This window comes from Ischnura elegans, chromosome 3 (assembly GCF_921293095.1).
Source record: "Ischnura elegans chromosome 3, ioIscEleg1.1, whole genome shotgun sequence".
Taxonomy (NCBI): Eukaryota; Metazoa; Arthropoda; class Insecta; order Odonata; family Coenagrionidae; genus Ischnura; species Ischnura elegans.
The window spans coordinates 13,700,158-13,720,890 of record NC_060248.1 but is presented as its reverse complement, the minus strand read 5'-3'; the positions used below and the strand labels follow the sequence as shown (position 1 = coordinate 13,720,890).

Sequence of the window (20,733 nt, the reverse complement as noted above, 5' to 3'; positions counted from 1 at the left end):
TCTTTGTAATTGGCACTTTTTGTATTAAACTTAGATCTCATAGGAATGAATTCAAGAGTTCATTTGGAATCGCATGGTGAGACTTGTTTGATTTCCATCCTGAGAACATTCGTTTACTCCATGTCCTCAGGAAAAAATGAAAGCCTTCGGCAACGTTTATGTTTATGAGTTTCATTCAAGATTTTACACTTTCCCGACGAACAGAACATTTAAACTTTTCTCGGGATTCCGCGCGGGTAAGATTTTTTAAGAGGGCCGACGTTTCGTGTCCGACTCGTTACCCATTCTCACGGCTACACAAAACGCCGGCGCTCTTAGAAGATCTTACCCGCGCGGATTCCCGAGAAAAGTTTAAACATAGAGTTCCATTCACTCGTCCAAATTGGCAATAGTTCAACAGTAAAAGTACTTGAAAGATGGCGCACGATCCTTTACACCACTGAAAAGTATGCCTCGATAGCCAATGGAAACCAAAGTTGATCATGCATAGGTTGTCGAGGTACTTTTTACGAAGTGGACAACAAAACTTCAATAAAATCCATGTTCTCGCGAATACTTAAAATATGAAATCACTTGAGGGTGTATTCGAAATCTTGTCACCTTGAAAGTCTATCCCGTTAGGAATATTAGCTTCAAAAATCCTTATTATGCGCCGTACGCATTAAATAATTATGTAAAAGTGCAATTATATTTAATTTTAATACGTCTTAATTATTATTTTAATTAATCTTCCACTATATCACGCCAGAATAGTTTGAATTATTTGTCTTAATTTTTTATGTAAATTAAAACGGTAGCCTACGTCACCCAGCTTCCTCAGACGAACACGTGCGTTTATATGCAAGAAATGTACCGACGTGCATTTGCTCACTTTGAGTCCCTACTCTTGAATCCACGCTTGAAGTTATTTTTAATCCGCTGATAGAATTTCAAAGCCGTAGTGATCGCTAATTTCGCGATAGATGAAATTGTTCTCAGCAAATAAACGTACTACTTCATTGCTAATCCGAAAGATTCGATCAGTACATCAGTCACCTTCGACGCGCGCTTCCCTACGGGTACCTATAGCAGAGTGAGGAGGATTTGAGTTGCTCTCGAGATGAGCTGGAGGCGCCCTCATTCCATGGAAACGGCGCGTGTCTGTTTATTTGCCCTTTTTCGAGTGGTGGACGCGAGCATCACTGAGCGTACACAACGCCATCTTTTGCCTCTCGAGGGATTTAAGGGGGGAGAGTGGGGTAGCGAAGGGATTGGGGAATACGGAGAGTGGACATTAGTCATCGCTCTTTTGTTCCGGGTCATATGGCCCACATTCGTCTTTTTGCTCAATCACTCGAGAGAGTGAGGGGTGAGCGTACCTGAGTAGTACTAACAGCCTACTTGTTGGATCCTTGCCCCCTCCCCCCTCCCCGAGAGTAAAGGGACGGAATTAAAGCGAATCTTTCCAAAATTGCTTCATTTTCCCCATAGGCATGTTCTGCTGCATTTTTTAAAGAATTCGAATTGCTTCTCAAATTATTCATTGTTTTTTTCTTGGCCTCCTGTTTATATTTAAATATCGATGGCTAAGTTCTAACATCACGCATCTCAAATTCGGCCAGTTTAGACAGGTATCTTGAATAAAGTGTAACAACATTTTTTAAAATAAAATGCAAGCAAAAAACAGCACTTTGTTTGCAAATGAATGCTTCTTTTTCAGTTTTATGAACTTATTGTTTTTAATTTCAGTGTACAAGAAAAGTGGATATTTTTTAGATACGTGTTGTTAGAACTTAGCCATCAATATGGACTCTTGTGGATATACCATTATACACTCACGTAGGACAAACATCACAATAACTTAGAAAAGATATTTCACAGCACATATCATCTTTTAATAATAACTTGCAGTTTTACGCACTTGTTAACCATGGAAATAATAAAAAAACTCATTTGAAATTTGATAACACCATCATTTTAAACACAATGTAATTTATCGAAAAGATTATTTTTTTTAAAATGGTTAACATATGCGGACACACCAAAAATTGTGAGGAAAGAATTGACATAATGGCTTCAGCAAAATATATAGTAATCAATTAATCAAAATAGCTGTAAATGTAAGAAATATAAATATACCAATGTGACTTAGCAACTAACGAGAACTTAACAACTACGTAAAAGATATGTCACATAAATTTTCTTCATAATTTAAAAAATTATATCTATTCGTTATAATGTTTTATTGAATATATTTTACACTTTTAAAATTAATTTTTTTATACTTGACCACTTTTAAATTTATTAGGTCAGTCACCTATTCATATAACAGGCTGCCTTGAAACTGGGAAAGTAAATTCTCAAACTTCGGCAAATATAGAAAGATTTAGTGCTTTCCCGGCGAATAGACTTCGTAAAATGTTCTCAGGATCGCCACCAGGTCAGGAGCTGCATAACTGCCTAATATGCCTTCCGGGCAGTTATGCAGTTCCTGACCCGGTGGCGATCCCGAGAACGTTTCACGTCGCAAATTTCTTTCCAAGCTGGGAGATATAAAGGATTTTGAATCGATTCTTTGCAAATGAACTCGTTCACCAATTGTTTTTATTATTCTCGAATGTGATAGGGCGTGAGAAACGGAGATACACGTACTTTTCCGTTTGCCATGCGTCAGCGGCTACTCTCCGAAATAATCAGGACTGAACTACGAAGAGCCCTTTCGCAGATAAGTGCGTGACTTGATGAACTTATGCCGAACGTGTGACCGTTCCTCAACTACTCGTTGGCCTTGTGAGTGGGTCTCGTGCGGTTCGCTGTTGTTTACCCTCCTGCAATTTTCGTGTTTTCTTATTACGAGAGCATGGCTGAATGAGAAATGTTTTTTTTTTTATTATCTGGAGTTTACATACTCATGAAGTTGAGGTAACTTTTTTTATCCCACTCAATCAGTAAGCTATTCAACCCTTTGTTTGTCTAGACCTACCGATTTATTTTAATGAATTGTGATTTGAGTCTTGTGTGTTCGACTCTGTTCTCTTAAAACAGCATACTCCTCCGTCTCTATCGGTCATACCTTGTCCGTATTGGGAGGCGTATTGCTCATTTAGAACTTAACGCTTTCAACATGAAATTTGAGGGGCTCGTTAAGTATATTGCACTCTATATTTTCATGGAAGAGATAGTTGGTAGTGTTTCCTACTTTCATTTTAACAGTTTTGTTTACGTGGATTAAAGGGTCGTTATGTAAGAAATCAAAGAAACGGCTAGTAAAGATTCTGGTGTGGAGTGAAGAGCTTACGGAGCGGAGACATGGACACTTTGCCTAGAGGATAGAATAGAATATTTTTATTATGCTCTAAGTAAACCCTATGAGAGCAAAAAAGGAAAATACAGGAAATGTTCTACATCCTAGTAAAAGGCATTTTGACAAAAATAAGGCATTATGGAGATTATTGCTAGGCTAGCAAGTAGAAGATATTTATACAAGCAATGTAAAATATTCAATACTAATAACACAAAAATATAAGTTTTAACTTAGGCAGTAAGAACACACACATACATATACACATTTATGTAGAGAGTTTTTGATAACATCACAGCTTTAAGATGATAACTCTAATGAGTTGAGGAGACTGAATTAAGCCCCAGACTTCAAATAGGAGTACAGCCTTCTTTTAAACGATTGAAGTGATTTTGACGTCTTTATATTTGGCGGAAGAGAGTTCCAGAATCTAGACGCAGTTGGATGAAAAGATTTGAAATATATATTGGTGCGGGCTTGGGGAATTTGAAGGTCAGAAACACGGGGTGTGGAAATTCCAGTAACTTTAAGTCTCTCCAGAGTATGTGAATAAGTAAATAATAAGTCCATAAGTAATAAAAAGTCCATAAGTAAACTCCAGAGGATGAGAGAAGACTGGATGCATTCGAGATATGAGTCAGGAGAAGAAAGGAGAAAGTCAAGTGGACGGAGAGGAGGGGGAACGACGAAGTACCGGACATGGTGGGTTCGGAGAGAGGACTTCTAGATGAGATACGAGGGATACAGATGATGTGGATGGAGCGAGTACTCTGCTGGAGGAGGAAGTTGAAAACAGTGCGGGAGTGTTGAATGCTAGGTAAACGAGGGAGAGGAAGGATGTGAATGGGATTATCAGATAGAATGAAAGGGAGTAGGCCTTATAGTGAATTGAAGACGGAAGTCCATGAAGACTGCCAGAATACTTCTTCAATGCTCCAGGCGAACATACCGTAACCGGTAGAATACTTTAATGATAACATTACATTGACGGAATAAATTTATTTCATCATTGGCAGTACACACATCTGCAAGACTAAAGTCAAGTATAAAATTTACAAATAATTACATGCATACATGAATATTGAAATTAGCAGGATAAGATTCTTGGGAATTCCCAAGACATCATTTAACTATGAAATGTATAGCATTAAAACATAGTCCAGAGGGTTAATAAATACTAACAGAAGCATGGAAAAAAATAGGCAATTCTAGTTGTCATCTAGGAAATTACCTTACAATGCATCCTCCAGATATTCATTAACGCTGTAGTAGCATTTTTCAGCTAGGAGAAGTTTTATTTTCTTTTTAAATACGGAGAGTGAGATACTATTTTTTATTTCTTCGGGAATTTTATTGTAAAGGATCGAGACAGAGTGGTTGGGACCTTTAAGACAGAGAGAGCTGGAATACTGGTTTGAGTGGATGTTATTTCTTGAACGGGTGAGGTGATCATGGTAGGTAGAATTGGGAAGAAAATGGGAAGGGTTTGCTTTAACAAAGCAGGCACATGTAAGGATATACAAAGAAGGGAGGGTGAGGATTTTAGATTTTGCAAAGACAATTTTACCTGGAGTGCGAATAGTAGATAATAATTTACATGTAGTTCTATTGTCGACATTTGCCTGAATACGCAAAAGCATAAAATACATCTGAGATGAGGTAAAAGTTTATTATTTGAGGTACAGGCAAATGTTGCGCAGGGCCCAATTTATCCAGCCATCGAAATTTCAAAGGTGGTATCATAAATTTTAAGCTAGAAGTAATAAATTACAAAAAAGAGCCGTCGAGCGGTAGGAAAGCGCCCTCTTTAAAGGAGGGAAATAAAACTTTACAATTGACGATTATATTCAAGGCTCTGATCCCAACCTTAATCCTTTGAACGCATGCTAACATTAGGAGCAACATTCATCCTGACCTTTGGCGTGGTCTAACGAATTTAAAGGAATGTAATTGCTATTAACGATTTCATGTTCGGCGATACTGGTAATCGATTAATTAAAAAAATATAATTTTAAATTGAAATGTACTCCAAAACTCATGCGAGTAATCTCTACATTTCAGTAATAAGAAGCACATATGTTGCATGAATAAGGCTGGGAGATTCGCGGGCTGCGCACTAGGCTTAGATTGCTTGACTGCCCATTGAGGCGGCTTACGAAGAAGCTTATTGGCTTAAAGCGCTCCAAATTTCACGGAGAAATAAACTGTAATGAGAGCTGTTTACCAGGTTTCATATTTACATTGATAAATAAATATAAAATTAATATCTTTTCAATGCTATTCCTTGAGAATGGAATGCTCGATAGGGAAGTTTCCTTCATCAAAGAAAACGAAAGGCATTGATTGCGATTCGTTACCCACCATTACTATAATCATAATATACAAATTATTTGGTTTTAGAAATCCCAGTTTAGACGAATGGCAATCGTCAATTTTAACCTCATTTGAAAAAGGCCAGATTCGCGCCCATGAGATGCCACTCCACGTGACGTCACAGGGACCTAGTTTCTATACGAGAGGATAGGAGTTTCACATCGTCTGAGGTTACCAATGCATGCATGAGGCACAGAGCTCGGGGAAACATTTCTTAATAATCACCTATTAAAACTGCCTAAGGTCGGAAAGTTTCCTTCGTTTGATAGGGTATTAATAATCCTTATTTAAGCCAAGCGCTACCTGCTAGCAGGGTACTCTGCTACCTGCTAGCATCCTGCGTCGTATCAGCGCTCAAACCCTAGCCCCAAGGTCACCTCACACGGTGACAGTGGTAACCAGAATGACGTCACGTGGAGTTTTCCCATAATTCATACTTAGCCGTCGCGTTTTCGCGCGCTTGAAAATTTTCACTTTTCATTTAATCGCGAAAAATAGATATCGTTATTCGAAAATCTAAAAGCGTGAAATTCGTTCTCCAGGAGTAATAATCTTTCGATTTAGGCAATAAAAAAATAATAGGAAACCACCCTTTTGCAAATATTGAGAATCTGAGAATAAATAGGCCGCTGAGCACCCACAGGCGAGCTGTTGCCATTTTTTTTTTACCGATTAAGAAGCGAGCGAAATGAAAACATAAATTAAGCTAAATGGACTGTGGTCTCCTCTATATTAGTCCTTTCACAGCGTGGCTTTGGACCACAAGAGTGCTCTCTTTTTCTGTGCGGACTGTCTTAGGCTCTGAAGGCCTGTGGTCTTTTTTGGTCAGATTGAGAGGGTAAATGGATGGCATTAGCTACTGGGCTGTGCGTGACTGACTGCGAATTGAGATCGGAGGGACTTCTGCCGTTGAGTGTTGGAGGGGACTCCATCTGAGGATTTACGGCATCTCTCTGCTCAATTAATTCACTTCCTTCCAATTGAGTAACTTTCTCCCCACCGAAAACTCATCTTGGAAGCGCAGGGCGGTGGCGATACTATTTAGTCTATTAGAGGTTTTCCTATCGGTTCGCACTCTATGGCAAATATTTCCTTGGCGTCCGTTCAACGTTGAACGTATGTGATCGCCTTGGTATCAAAGTCATTATCACCTCAAATTTTATATTAGGCATCAACTTGAAATTCAAACTCGATTTGGTCAGGTGAGTTCTTATGGATCGCTGTCCAATCGCGGGAAACCCTTTACCACCATTTTCAACCGCCGATTTCTTTGTTTATATTACTTTGGTCTTGACGGTTTTTCTCCTGCACAGGCGCTGTTCAAAATGAGGATATCGGATTGCATTGAGAATCCCTTGGGTTTGAAAATGAAATACGATATCTATATAATCGGAAATAATGCTGTTATTTTTTCTTCGAAGAATAGGGTAGTATCCTTCATCAAAGAAAACGAAAGACATGGATTGCGATTCGTTACCCACCATTAGTGTATTCATAATATACAAATTATTTGGATTTAGAAATCCCAGTTTAGACGAATGGCAATCGTCAATTTTATCCTCATTTGAAAAAGGCCAGATTGGCGCCAATGCGATACCACTCCGCGTGACGTCACAGATACCTAGTTTCTATACGAGTAGATAGGAGTTTTACATCGTCTGAGATTACCAATGCATGCGTGAGGCACAGAGCTCAGGGAAACGTCTCTTAATAATCACCTATTAAAACTGCCTATGGTCGGAAAGTTTCCTTCGGTTGATACGGTATTAATAATCCTTATTTAAGCCGAGCGCTACCTGCTAGCATCCTGCGTCGTATCAGCGCTAAAAGCCTCGCCCCAAGGTCACCTCACTTGCGGCAGTGGGAACCAGAACGACGTCACACGGGAGTTTTCCCAGCATTCATACTTAGCCGTCGCGTTTTCGCGCGCTTGAAAATTTTCACTTTTCATTTAATCGCAAAAAATTGACATTGTCATTTAAAAATCTATAAGCGTGAAATACGCACTCCAGGAGTAATAAATAATCTATCGATTTAGGCAATGAAAAAACAATAGAAAACCACCCTATTGTTGAGCTTGCTGAGAGCTCCCCGATTACGATGAAGCGGCCTCACTGCGAACGTTCTCTCCGACTTTTCATATTAGGTATACAAATTATACGCAGCAATTGCAGCTAAGAAATATATGAGCGATTGTGCTGTTCCTTTTTTCTTTTCTATTTGGGTTAATAACGACCAAAACTTAATCTCAACAACTAAACCTCATTAACATTAACAACTACATCGTATAGAAGATGCCCTTCGGTCTATAATTACGAGGTGTGTTCAGATAATGACGAGAACTGAATTTTGAAATGTCTATTGAGCTTGGAGAGTCCGACAGTCTAATTGTTATTATTGTGTTATTAAATACACCCCTGTATTATGATAAAATTTTCAGCCGGATTTACTATTTAATTTTTCTGTGACAGCCGCTAAAGGTTAGACGTAATTTTATGAGCGCGGCGATTTTCTATTCACACTGCATTGCTTGTTCGCGAAGTTTTGGCCAAAAAATACTGTAACGATGACCCAGCCACCATGTTTGCCAGACGTGCCTCCATGTGACTTTTTCCTATCGCTGACGAATCTCTGACAGATGGAAAGGCTCTATCGAAAATCGAGTATGAGAAGTGTTTCGGGGATTGGAAGGAACTCTGGCACAAGTGTAAAATATCTCATGGGGACTATTTTTGATGGCGATAACATTAAAGTAGACGAATAAACATTTTTAACTAAAATACCCGTTATTTTCTGAACACAACTCGTAACTTTCGCCCAACGGGACACGGATGGTGACCGGCCATTGTCGCAAAGCATTCCCGTTGATATGTTAATCGTAAACCGAGCGGCGGGACTTGAAATCAAAACACGGTTTGAGGTTGAAGGAGGCTCCAATCGTAAAGGATCAAGGCGTTATGGGGCTTAACAAGGAAGATAGCTGTGGTTTAAACTTGCCTTGTCTCTCCCACGTTGATAGATCTGAAAATTTAGCATACGCCTTTGGTAGTGGTGGGACCCGCCCACCCAACCGAAGGCCCCGGGTTCAAGCACCGCCTGGGTCATTCTGACCCCTATCGATGGCATGGATATTTTTTATCTAACTCTGCTGAATGATAGATTTACCGACCGTCAGATACCATTAGGAAGCCTTCTTTGTACTACTCGTTTCTACAAGTAAGCTCCATGAGCCTTTTGTGTCGGTTTGGCTTGTTGAATTCGCCAATCACCGACTGCAATAGGAAAAAAGAGAGGCCTCGCTTGAATGCGTACAAGAAATATTTCTTTTCTCTCCCCTTTTCCTTCTTTCGCCACAGAGGGCAGCTCGGTCGTTATCGAGAGGTTGGAGGGTGGAGAGGAAGAGTGATGCCTGGGCGGGAAGGGTTCGGTGGTTCCCTCCGAGTGACAACAAACATTTGTTCCGAAATCCAATCGTCCCCGCCACCAAGTCCCCACTATTCCTCACCCTCTTGCCACCACATGCTGGGCAGAATTGACGGCGTGGTTATATGTAGTACGGAGTTATCAATTCGCTAATTTCTGTTTGATGGTCACCATATTTAAGATTTATTACTAGTTATGCACCAGCTCAACCCGAAGGTAGGTTTGAATACTCTAGGGCAGAGCTCACCCCGAACTAAGCCACGCCCGCTTTTCGCTGAGATTGACTCGGTGGGCGATAATGACCACGGTCGTCCAGATTTGGAATCTGATACGATGTGTTGAATGGGCATAATCTGCTTTAGAAAACTAATCTGCAACCTTCATATCTATTGCCTATCTATAAAACTTATGACCCGGTATTTCATATTATTGCTATCAACTACTTTGTGCTACTTTGTGGCAATACTTATGCAATTGATTAAAAATAAGTAGCACTTAGCGTTCTCCCGAGAACTTCTTCGTCGAAAAGTCCCTATGACCATTGGGTCAACCAAATATAAAAATTTACACTACGTGGATAACTGTGAAATGAGCTTTATCGTGACGCGGCACCAATATCGCTGATTTCTCTTCAAAAAAACTCAACAAAAGAAATATGAATTATTATTATTATTATTAAACAAATTAATAAAAGTCGACCATGTGATCGGATGTTAACACACAGCGCAAAAATATATTACGTCCAAAATACAAAATATAACATGATAAGAATAAAAAGACTAACATGCACTCACAATTCAATTCTTAAGCCTCGTTGTAGAAATCAGAGTATAAATTAGTAAAAGGCTCCAATATTACCTCAGGTAAACCACTCCAGACTTCTGCCCGTTGATGTAGGAAAGAAATTTAAGAGTACAGAATAGCTGCCACGGAGGATTTATATTAAAATTATGATACTTCCTCGTCAAACAACTAGGTCCTTTGAATGCATTAGATAGGTCCTTCCATGCAGGATCAGCAATGTATGCTTTACAGATACCCTTAATTAATTATCTTCGCCTCCCTGACTCTCATGATCTCCTGCACAAAACTTTTAACATTTCTATAACATTTTCCTTCCTTTTAAAATTCCTATTACAAATCTTGCAGCTAAGTGCTGAAATGTTGTCATCTGTTTTTTATCTCCTTTCAGATGAGGATTCCAAACTGAACCGTATTCTGAGATAGAACTAACAAATGTTTTATACCCGAAGTATTTAGTTTTGCAACCGCTCTTTCCCTATGTTCTCTTCTGAATATATAATACCCTAAAAGCATTGGTCGTAGTCACTTTTATATGAGGTCCCTATTGCCAATCTCTGCTGAATAAAATTTCTATGTTTTTACTTATTAAAATCCTGATACTTTTTTCTTCGTGGAGTTAAATTAGTTGAAATTTAAATGTCCATTCGAGATAAACAGCTTATTAGCATGCGCTATTATCGAAGTAAAATCAACCATTGGTTTTATCCAGTGATGTAGGCTTTATGGCATGCCAATCTTGGCTCCAGGAGTAGAAACCGATGCGCTCTCTAGTTGACATTTCCTCTGCGGTTGGAACTGCCGATTTTCGAAACTCCTAGATATTTAAAGCTATTTTTTCCGAGTAAAGAAATGATCGATAAAACTATAACATTATTATCATTATCCCGTGGAACTTGACAAATTCGCGGTGCCAATTTTAATACCGTTTGCATTGGTAGATGCGTCGAGAGGAGAGAGGGTTGCGCCGCAGAGAGTGTCGCCCAATGGAGTCGCAATCCTTTTGGGAATTGGGAAGGACTGGCGTCTGTCCGCGGTCGAGACAAGTGGGGTCCTCTGTGCGTTTGAATTAAGTGGGGAGGAGGGTGGATGGGGGTACGGGGATTGGGGGCGATGTTATAAGGGGAGTGGAGCGAACCCTCTTTCTGTGGGGGTCTCCCATTAAAAGACGACCTCGCCCATCGGCACTCATTTATTTTTCGAAACAAGAAGTCTCCCTTCTTTCCTTCTTTTCCCGTCAGCCACCCGCCGTAAGAAGATAATCCGGAACTCAGGCTGTACAAGGGTAAAATGTCCACAATTTTGTAGTGTTTTTGTGTAGATTTGGATAAGCTAAGTTGCATTAATAACAACTACGAAAAAAAATTTTGCTAATAATGTCGAGTTTTCTAATGATAAATTTGGTATTCGGTTGGCTAATTTATAAATTATATATTGGGATTTTCTCCTGGAGACATGACCATGATTAACACTCATCATCACTGGTCAACAATCCTAGGATTGGTTTGACGCAGCTCTCCACTCAGTTCTCCTATCAGCTAATCTTTTCACACCTACGTATTTCTTCTCTTTCACATCTCTCTTTCCTTGTTCCATATATTTTGTTCGAGGTCTTCCTTTTCCATTCTTGCCTTCCACTTGTCCTTCGACGATTGTCTTCATCAGGCCATCATGTCTCAAGATGTGGCCTATAAGGTTGTTCCGTCTTCTTATTAAGGTTTTCATGAGGCTTCTCTTCTCTCCTACCCTTCTTAGGACTTCCTCGTTACTAACTCGGTCGATCCATTTGATTTTCATCATTCTTCTGTAGCACCACATTTCAAAGGCCTTTATCCTTGCTTTCTCCGCTGCGGTCATTTTCCATGCCTCACTTCCGTATAGGAGCATACTCCAGATGTAGGTTCTTATAAATATTTTCTTTACTTCCATATTTAAGTTTCCCGCTGTAAGCAGGTCTCTCTTTTGGTGGAATGCTCTCTTCGCCTGGGCTATTCTGCTGATAATTTCTTTCTTGCTTCTCCCGTCACTAGTTAATGAAATGATTAAGATTAATGATTAAGATTAACACTAGGGAATGAAATCGAATTGCAATTTCATTGCACTATGATAATTTATTGAATTCAGTTTTGACTATGTTATAGCGAATCGAACGAGCTTCAAAAATATAAGTAATAATTTGTATATAATGAGGTTAAAATTTGAAACCGATATAAACAGCTCAGATACATATTCTATTATCAAAGTCAGCCAATCATCCATTAGATTCATTTCGTCACACAGATTTTTAGCGTGTCCTTGGCACCAGGCGAAAAAAAACGATTCGTGCTCTAGAGTATTTCCTCTGCGGTTGAAGCAGCTGATTTTCAAGAACCGTGATAAAAAATGAGCTAACATTAAATTTTTCGATCATTTAGAATTATCTGAGGATAAACGCGATTATTAAAATGCAGAGAACCTTTTGATGAACTACATATGGCTTAGAAGGGCTCAAATTGTAAAGATAATTATGTCTTGCTATTTCATGCTAACCGGTATTCGTGTATATATAACTTTAATTTTTTGTTATAAGTACTCAATATAATAATGTTTGCTATATTGATACATACTGGTGAAAGTATAATTGTATACTATTTTTTTAAACAATAAAAAAGTTCTTAATTAAAAAGAAATATCCAATGAACGTTATATGGTTGAGGAAAGGGAGTGAATTAGATGGAACCCTTTGCGTAGAATGGGGATAAGGGATTCTCATTAAAAGGCGACTTCGTCAATCGACCCTCATTTGCTTTTCGAAACAAGAAGTCTCTTTCTTCTCGCTTCTCCCAGACAGCCGCTTCCAATGAATCGAGTGGCGCTTCTCCTTTTATTATTTCTGCATCCCGCCGAATCATTGCTCGCCCTCCCTCCCCCACCCCCCCCCCCACCCCCGTCTCGTTAGTTGCCTCCTTCCCCCGCCCCAATCACCCCCCCTCCCTATTCCTCTTGACGCCATCTTTAAAATAAGGTCCTGTTTCCCTTATTGTTCACTTTTTCTTTAATTCACACAGAAAACTTTTCACCTCAAATATGGTGCTCCCGTGATAAAAAGTGAAGTCCCTGCTCGAATTTCCCTCTGGACTGAAAATAAATTGGATTTGTGTTTTACATTAACTAGCGCAGGAAAGGAGGGGTTTTTATCACAGTTGGAATGTTAGGTAGAGTCAGGATCAGGAGAGGGTTGGTGACGTCACCACCCAATTTGGTCCCAACGTACCTCAAGCGCCTCAATGTTAACGTGGTATTGAGTCACGTGACTTCCATACGATTGGCGAACAGTAAAACTACCAATTGATGTGCATTTTGATGCCAAGAAAAATCATTCAAGGAAAACTCAGTGACCTCAGTTGGTGAGTGGTGTTGAAATATTTTAATATACTGAAGTACTACGTTTCCGGTTACCACCGCGTCGGTTGCCGTGACGAAGAATACAGTTTTGCGGGCACAAATGCCAGCGTCTTCGGGTCGGAAATGAAACTGTCTTCGCCGCAGCAACGGACGCGGTTAGAAGTTCTAAAGTCTATCGCAGTCCGCGGAAATCTCCGTTCTTTTAGTATATTATGCATTTGAATCGAAACTTGAAGCTTTTTCGTGGTGGAAGGGCAGCATATTAATAATGAAAAGCATTTTGTTACTTCCACAAAATTCACAGTGTTTCTATTTTATTACCGGTTTCGGCTATTACACCATTTTCAAATACATGTATTGGGCTGGGTAAATGCAGGTAATGTTTGATTTTCATGTGTGCATAATGCTTCCTTCCAAGCTCATTGTTGCGTAAATTTTTCAGGTCGAGTGATTTATATGATAGGTAACCGTTTTTTCCTGAAGAGGGTGCTAGCTACCTTACTCTAGCCAGCCAAATACCCTCCCATCATGGAATTTCCTCTTCAATTAGCTCTATGGCCATTCTATCTACGAATCGCATTCTATTCCTCCCCATATACTGCCAACCGAAAATTCTACCCTCCAATTTACTCTGCAAGTGCTGTATATGGTTGGCGAGGAGAGGCAGGTATTAGATGAGATACGGATGAGACAGAATGTTTACAGATGTAGCGAATGCTTAGAGAGGAGGGAATGTTGAAAATGGTGTTAGAGGGTAGAATGTTAGGGAAACGAGGGAGGGGAAAGAAAAGAATAGGATTCTTAGATAGATTGAAAGGGAGTAGGCCTTACAGTGAATTGAAGAAGGCAGGGCTGGAAGGAAAGGGAGGCTCCCAGATCACTTCTTTAGTACTCCATGGAAACATACCTTAGTCGGTGGAATACTATAATAATAATATACTCTGCCTGCACGCTCCGTACTCGTTCAATCCGATTACTATCTCTCCTGCCTAACTCATCTATAAGTTTCCTCTCCTCGCCCACCATGCCAAACACTTCGTCATTCATCTTCCTCTTTATGCACCTCACCTTCTTCATTCTCCTTCATACCCACATCTCTTACTCATCTGGTCTATTTTTTGTTTCCCTTCCTCAATATTCAAGTTTCTACACCTAATGATGGCGAAAAATGAAATTTTACCATTGTACAGGACAAGTAATTGTTTTGAATCGCACAGTCGTAAAACCTACCTCCTCAACCCATTTCCGCACAGAAATATCTCTGCTTGCTATTTCGAAGATATTTAGTTCTTTCGCTCCTTTGGTCGTCTCATGTTATCCTTTTAAATATTTTGGTGGTGCGTGCATCAAACAGTTTTCTCAGAATGGTCCATGGTCACAATACGCTGGACGGTGGCGTGTCAAATTGTAACGTGAATCATTCTCTACCAGTATAAAAAGAGTATCTTCGGGGAAAGCAGATTTCGGATGGAAAAAGTTGAAATCATCTCTGTAATGCATGTCCTCTTTTTTTCAGTTCTATCACACTTGCGTCTTATTTACTCCCAGTAGTTATCCATATTGAATTTCCGATTTGGACGCGTCCGTTTTAGCAAGCTGGATTATATTTACCAGAATCGAAAATAAAGTATTAGGCGGATTAGGTCCGGTTAGGACGGAACAAAGAAAAATGCATCCATCCTCAGATACTTGATTACAGGTAGGGTTGAAGGCCAATAAATTACATTTCGATATTATTATTATGAAAATATATCTCACATATTTAACAAATGAGCTCTAATGTGATTCAAACTATTTCATTGACAGCGTGAATACCAGTCTAATTTGTATTATCTTAAGATTAATGCATTTTTAACTTGTATTTTTACTTCAAACATTATAAATATTTTTTTTTATTTTTCCTTTGTAGTAAGCCTTTCAAAACATGCCCATCGAGAAGACGCCAATCTTGTTGGTTTACTGCTATCGGTAACATGACATTGCATGTGAATGAGGAGCATATTAGAAGAAGAAGTGCAATAAATGAAGGATTATAATTGCTGTATTTATCATTTCTGGAGTGAAGGTATGAGATTTTCTTATGATATTTCCTATGCCATAGAAAAAAATCACAAGGAGTAGGACGGAATGTGTTTGCATGGGTTTGTGCTGGGATGATTCGCGAAATCTTCCATTTAACCCTAAAACAAGTCGAATGCATTTTATAATAATTATACAATACACTCCGGCGTACAAGAATTGAGGAGTGGCCAGAGGGGTTCATGAAAATTCGCGTCATTTTTTATTTAAGTTAAATTCGGACATGAATTACCCTTATCAGCAACGCAAAGATTGCATTTGTTAATCATATTACTCTGCCGAATGGCAATTCGCACAGGTGAGGCTGAAGAGCCACGTGAAGCCTAGGCTGTGCCACAATGCAACTCTGCATCACATATACATTGGGCGGGTAGTATAAGCAATAGGATGTTTCTGAATTCATTCCCCTCAACTCCGTCACAATCGAACGATTTTATTGTCCATCTATAATTTTTGGGTTGCGAAAAAAATCCAAGTTATCAAGTACATTATTGAGATTGAGCCTTGTTATTAAATACTCTATTTGTTTATTTGTAGTTTTCATTTTCAAGTAAAGCTGTGTCAAGGTGCTAACCAGAAAAAACTGGTTCTAGTACCTTGGACTCTCCTTAGTTGATGTGAATTGTTTTCGTCTTTCAAGCAGTAGAACCATTTCGACATATCTAAGAAGTTATGATTTAATCTTTGACCCTTTATGACCCGTTCATGTGAAACCCATTTATGTATAACTAGGTGTCACATTAAAATCACTCATTCACGATTACATACACGCTTTTACTGTTGTTTCGACGACAAAAATACCTTTAATTTCCGGCTCCTTCATCAAGTGAAAAAAAATTTGATGAAGATATTAAATGAACATTTTGCCTAGAAACATGAAATGAAACGTGAGGAAACTAAAACAGTGGTGCTACAGGAATGCTCTTCAGCGGAGTTATATAGGTTCTATGAATAACACCTGTCTCCAGTGAAAATCGATTTAATCTATTGTTTTTTTTCTGTACGGAACCTTCAATGGATTTAACTGATGCATCACCTTGGCAACCTTAGCGTAAATGGGAGCATGATAAATTTTCGCCTCTTCCTAATTCGGCCAATATAAAAATGGCAAAGGTCGAGATCATCCCATGGATTTGATAGGTTTGATTAGCTGCCCCACGGAAAAAACATTTGCCTTAATGATGTTTATTTCGCTTATAAATCGTATTTCTCATCAATTTAACTCTCGCGAATACGTTCCATAGTATTAATAAAATCTATTTATTATATTTAAGCTACTGTATTTACCGTTTCCCATTGTAATGTTGAACATTTGTGCTTTTATGTAGTTTTCAGCTTGTGTTTGCAGCAGAGACACCAAATAGTGATATCTTATTGATATCATTTTATGGTAAAAATACATCACTGGTGACATTTTTTATGCGTCTAAATAATAATATTATTTTTCATCAAAATAATATCATTTAGATATAAAGTAGATGTTCAAGAGGGGATAACTGTTTTAGATCAAAGTGAATTAAAGATGCTTATTTAACCCTTAATCGGTCAATAGTTCAAATTTTGAAATGAAACCATTCTTTTACATTTTAGCATAGTAAGCATAATATCGAGGACAGCACATATTGGTGTATTGGAAAATATTTGATTTATAATTAAATGATGCATTTTATCTCTAGATAAACATTGGCCCTTTTTTGGTTAAATAATTAATTTCTATTGGTGAAATACAAATTCAAAAGAGACTCCATAATAAACATAATACAGAATGGTTTGGGCATCCGCATGCCCATAAACAATAAATTACATTTAAAAACTTATCAATGATTACACGGAGCATAGTTATCTGCTGGATACCGTGTTAAAATTCATGAAGCATCAACGTTGTTCGGGGAAACTCCAGGAGATAGTGGTACTTTACGATGCCTTTACAACACGTATTTCATCCTATATGCATCGCCCGAAATGCAATGAAATACACGGAGATCTCTTGTACTGGCCAGGTTTAATTGTGAGATACATTTAATGAGATACATTGGCCAATAAAGGGGCAAATCTAAAAAAACAAATAATTGTGTATTCAAATCTGAAAGCTGATTTGGTGCGCTGATGCGAAAATAATTAATGGGTTGAAATTAGGAAAGTCTGTATTGAGCATCATTTGCTATTTTACTCGTTCACTTCATGATGTGTTTTCATATTTAAAAACCAGAGTAAAGTTGAAATGTTTGACCCCTTTGAATTTTTATTTGAGACAATTAAATAATCTGTTCGTTTAATTGCTTAAACTTATTTTGTTACAAAATTTATTATAATTTCATTCCATGTTAATTTTCCTATTTCTATATTCTAATCGTATTTTGTATGTTTTCAAGATTGTATACATGCACATGGACAAATGTTTCTATGAAGGACTCATAGAAGAGCCACTTTTGTTTGTTTGTTTGTTTAAAGGTTATTATAATGTACTGCCGAGCATTGCCTTATTTGTATGTAATGGCAACCCCTAATCAAGACTCATCTTAAGGGGTGTCTAATTTCACTGTTAATGTATGTATTTGTTGGAATATTTTGGGGCAGTGAAATAAATATCTTTATCTTCTTTCTTTATCTTTGCATAAACCAAAGGGTGACGAAATGAAATTGCTATCTGTGACATGGGGGTCCATAATAGTTTGCCTCAAAATGACCCATGATGCTGCGTCAGCGTTATTCTGCTTCTGAGATCGCATTAAAGGTTATTTTTGTGAACCGGTTCACGATTCCATGGAGCGCATGAGGCCCCGGCAATGACTGCTCCTCCCCCGCCCCCTCCGCCTCGGCCACCGCGATTACAAACGGAGCGGGGGGTGCCGCTCACCACTAAATGAGTTACGGCCAAAACCGAATGGGCCAACTTTGGAGGCTGGCTCCCCGTGATTTAAATGGCTCGTTACCTCCGTCGTCGACGCCTTTGCAGCGAAGCGGAGGAGGGCATAAAAGGCTTTTGATTGCGGCGGGGTGTGGAGGGAGGGGGTCGGGGGATGGGAGTTCCCCACCCTCCCATTGGTGGGTGGGGGAAAAAGGCCTTTGTGCGTGGCGCCAAACGACTTAGCTCACCGCCGCCAATCAATGAGGCGCCCTCTGTAGGGTGGTGGCGATTTAGGGGGTCGCCTAATAGTAATTGGGGCGAAAATGAATGGAGGGGGCCTTTTTTCGCCCCCCCCCCTCCCCTTAGGGTTCGTTGGCTGACAAAGAGCCGCCGTCTTCAAGACTTGGGAGCAGAGCTGCAGGAGGGAAGATATGAGTGAGTGGCATTTCCTTCGATTCGGCTTTCCTCCGCGGTTAGAGTGTTAGTTCCTTCGCCAATTTTACTTCATTTTCTCCCGCGATAGATTTTAGGAAGATAAATAAACTCATATTTTACCGTTTCAGGATCAATCGCCGGATTCTCAGGCTGTTTTTGGTGGAAGATCGACGAACTATGTGTAATGGTACGTATTCTATTGGAATGCGAAGAAGTCACCTCCGCTCTAATGCTCAACTCTTCGCTGAAGGTGATTGCGAAGTCTATCGATAAATTGGCTTCAGAAATCTTCCCTACTCAACAATCCTAAGTTTGGTTTGACGCGGCTCTCCATTCCGTTCTTCTATCCGCTGGTCTGTTTATATTGACGTAATCATTCTCTTTTACATTCTTTAAAACCGGTCGTATGTAACTCATTCGGGGCCATCTCTTGCTATTCTTTCTTTCCATACGTACCTATACGATTGTTTTCATCATGCCATCAGGCCTCATAATGTGGCCTACTAATTCGTCCCGTCTTCTCCTTAAGGCTACTAGAAAACTTGTCTCTTCTCCCACTCTATTTATTACTTCCTCATTACTTTCTCGGCCGATCCATGTTAACTTCTTCATCGTTTGGTGGCACCACATTCCAAATGTTTCCACTCCCTACTTCTCGACACCTGTCAACGTCAAAGCCTCGCTTCCATAGAGAAACATGTCCATTTGCAGCATCTAATGAATTGGTTTTCATTAGTCCATATCTTCAGACATTTTCACTTTTGTCAATTAGTGGTTCAACTTTTATTTAATGGGTCAATAACCATTTTACTACATTGATGTTATAAATTACTCCCCTTTGTAGAGTATTCAAAGGAGATTAAACGTCCTAGATCGGTCTAGATACATTGAGTCTCGAATATGTTCCTCCCGCGTACAATTTGATGACGGCGCGGACTCCTGACATGCAGCTACTCGATTCTCCACTATGCCGTGGTCTCCAGCATCGATCGCACCGCATCATTTCCTCGGATGATGACCATGTATGTCCCTGAAAATGGGGTAGTAGCATCAAATTACGGGTCGAATTAAAAGTTCTGTGTGTAGAAAATTGCTCTTTTCTATTCCAATACCTTAAACCCCTGGTTACAGGGTAGTTTAACAAGCACAATTTAATGCGAGAACGCAGGAATGATTTTTCTGAAATGGAACTTGTACAAATGCATAAATCAAATCAGAACAGGTTCTATTTTCTGTCCATATTTTCACACAAGTTAGGTGTTCACTCAATCCACTATCTTCAAGAAGGTGTTTACAGGGTATCAGATTTATGTGAGTTCGCCTCCACGAACAAAATAGGGCCTAACAAAAAAATTACAACTATCCACCATTGCGGAGCATGCGGGAAGTGAATCCGGATGCAGCATTTTATTTTAAAAGAGATATTATTTAAGGCTAATTAAGGAAGCCTTTAGTAATAGTAAGTATAAGTTATAATCTAAGAGTCGAACTACATGAACCTAGAGGTAGGTTAACTTCTCATAAGCTCGTGGAAGGGGGCCCTACGAGAGAGAAAAGAACCGACTATCCATCTTCCAGCATGAAGAAACTCGCGCCAACATATTCTACACAAAAACGAAGACTACCCCCTTCCCTCCCATTTTCCCCTCGTCCTCGAGGCCGCAAAACACACTTTGGAGTGCGTTGACGTGCGTGCTGCGTACGGCGGCGAAGCATCTCTCGCTAAACAGTGGCATGGCTCACCACTTACCTAATCCCGCCTGCATCTCCAGATCAGAAGCAGTGGATTTGATGCAGTCCGCAGCTGACATCTACATCTATCAGGTAACTTCCAGGATGTGTGGCGCGGGGAGATTCCAAACCAAGGAGACGGCATTCATCCTAGTTAATCAGAGACGCGTTCATTCGCCGGACACAGGCGGGGCACTCGGGGCAACGACACGCGGTTACCTCAGAAACTAGAAGAGTGCTGGCGGGACGAACATGCTACCATGAAAAGTACAACTACTTGATAGTAATCGAAAAACGAAAAATAGGATTAATTATTAGGTTACAGTAACAAAAGTATTAAGTTAAATCCATTCATAAGTTGTTGCATGCCGATAGGTTC

The 20,733-nt window shown here is 39.5% G+C and overlaps 1 protein-coding gene across 1 annotated transcript in view; it reads right to left on the bottom strand.

Moving 5' to 3' along the window:
• LOC124154915 (sodium-dependent noradrenaline transporter-like) overlaps positions 1-20,434 on the bottom strand; it is a 188,303-nt gene extending 167,869 nt beyond the window's left edge. The window contains exon 1 of the mRNA XM_046528688.1: positions 20,374-20,434. Within this exon, the coding sequence (XP_046384644.1) occupies positions 20,374-20,434 (61 nt within the window). The remainder of the gene's footprint in view (positions 1-20,373) is intronic.
• Between the last annotated feature and the right edge of the window lie 299 nt (positions 20,435-20,733).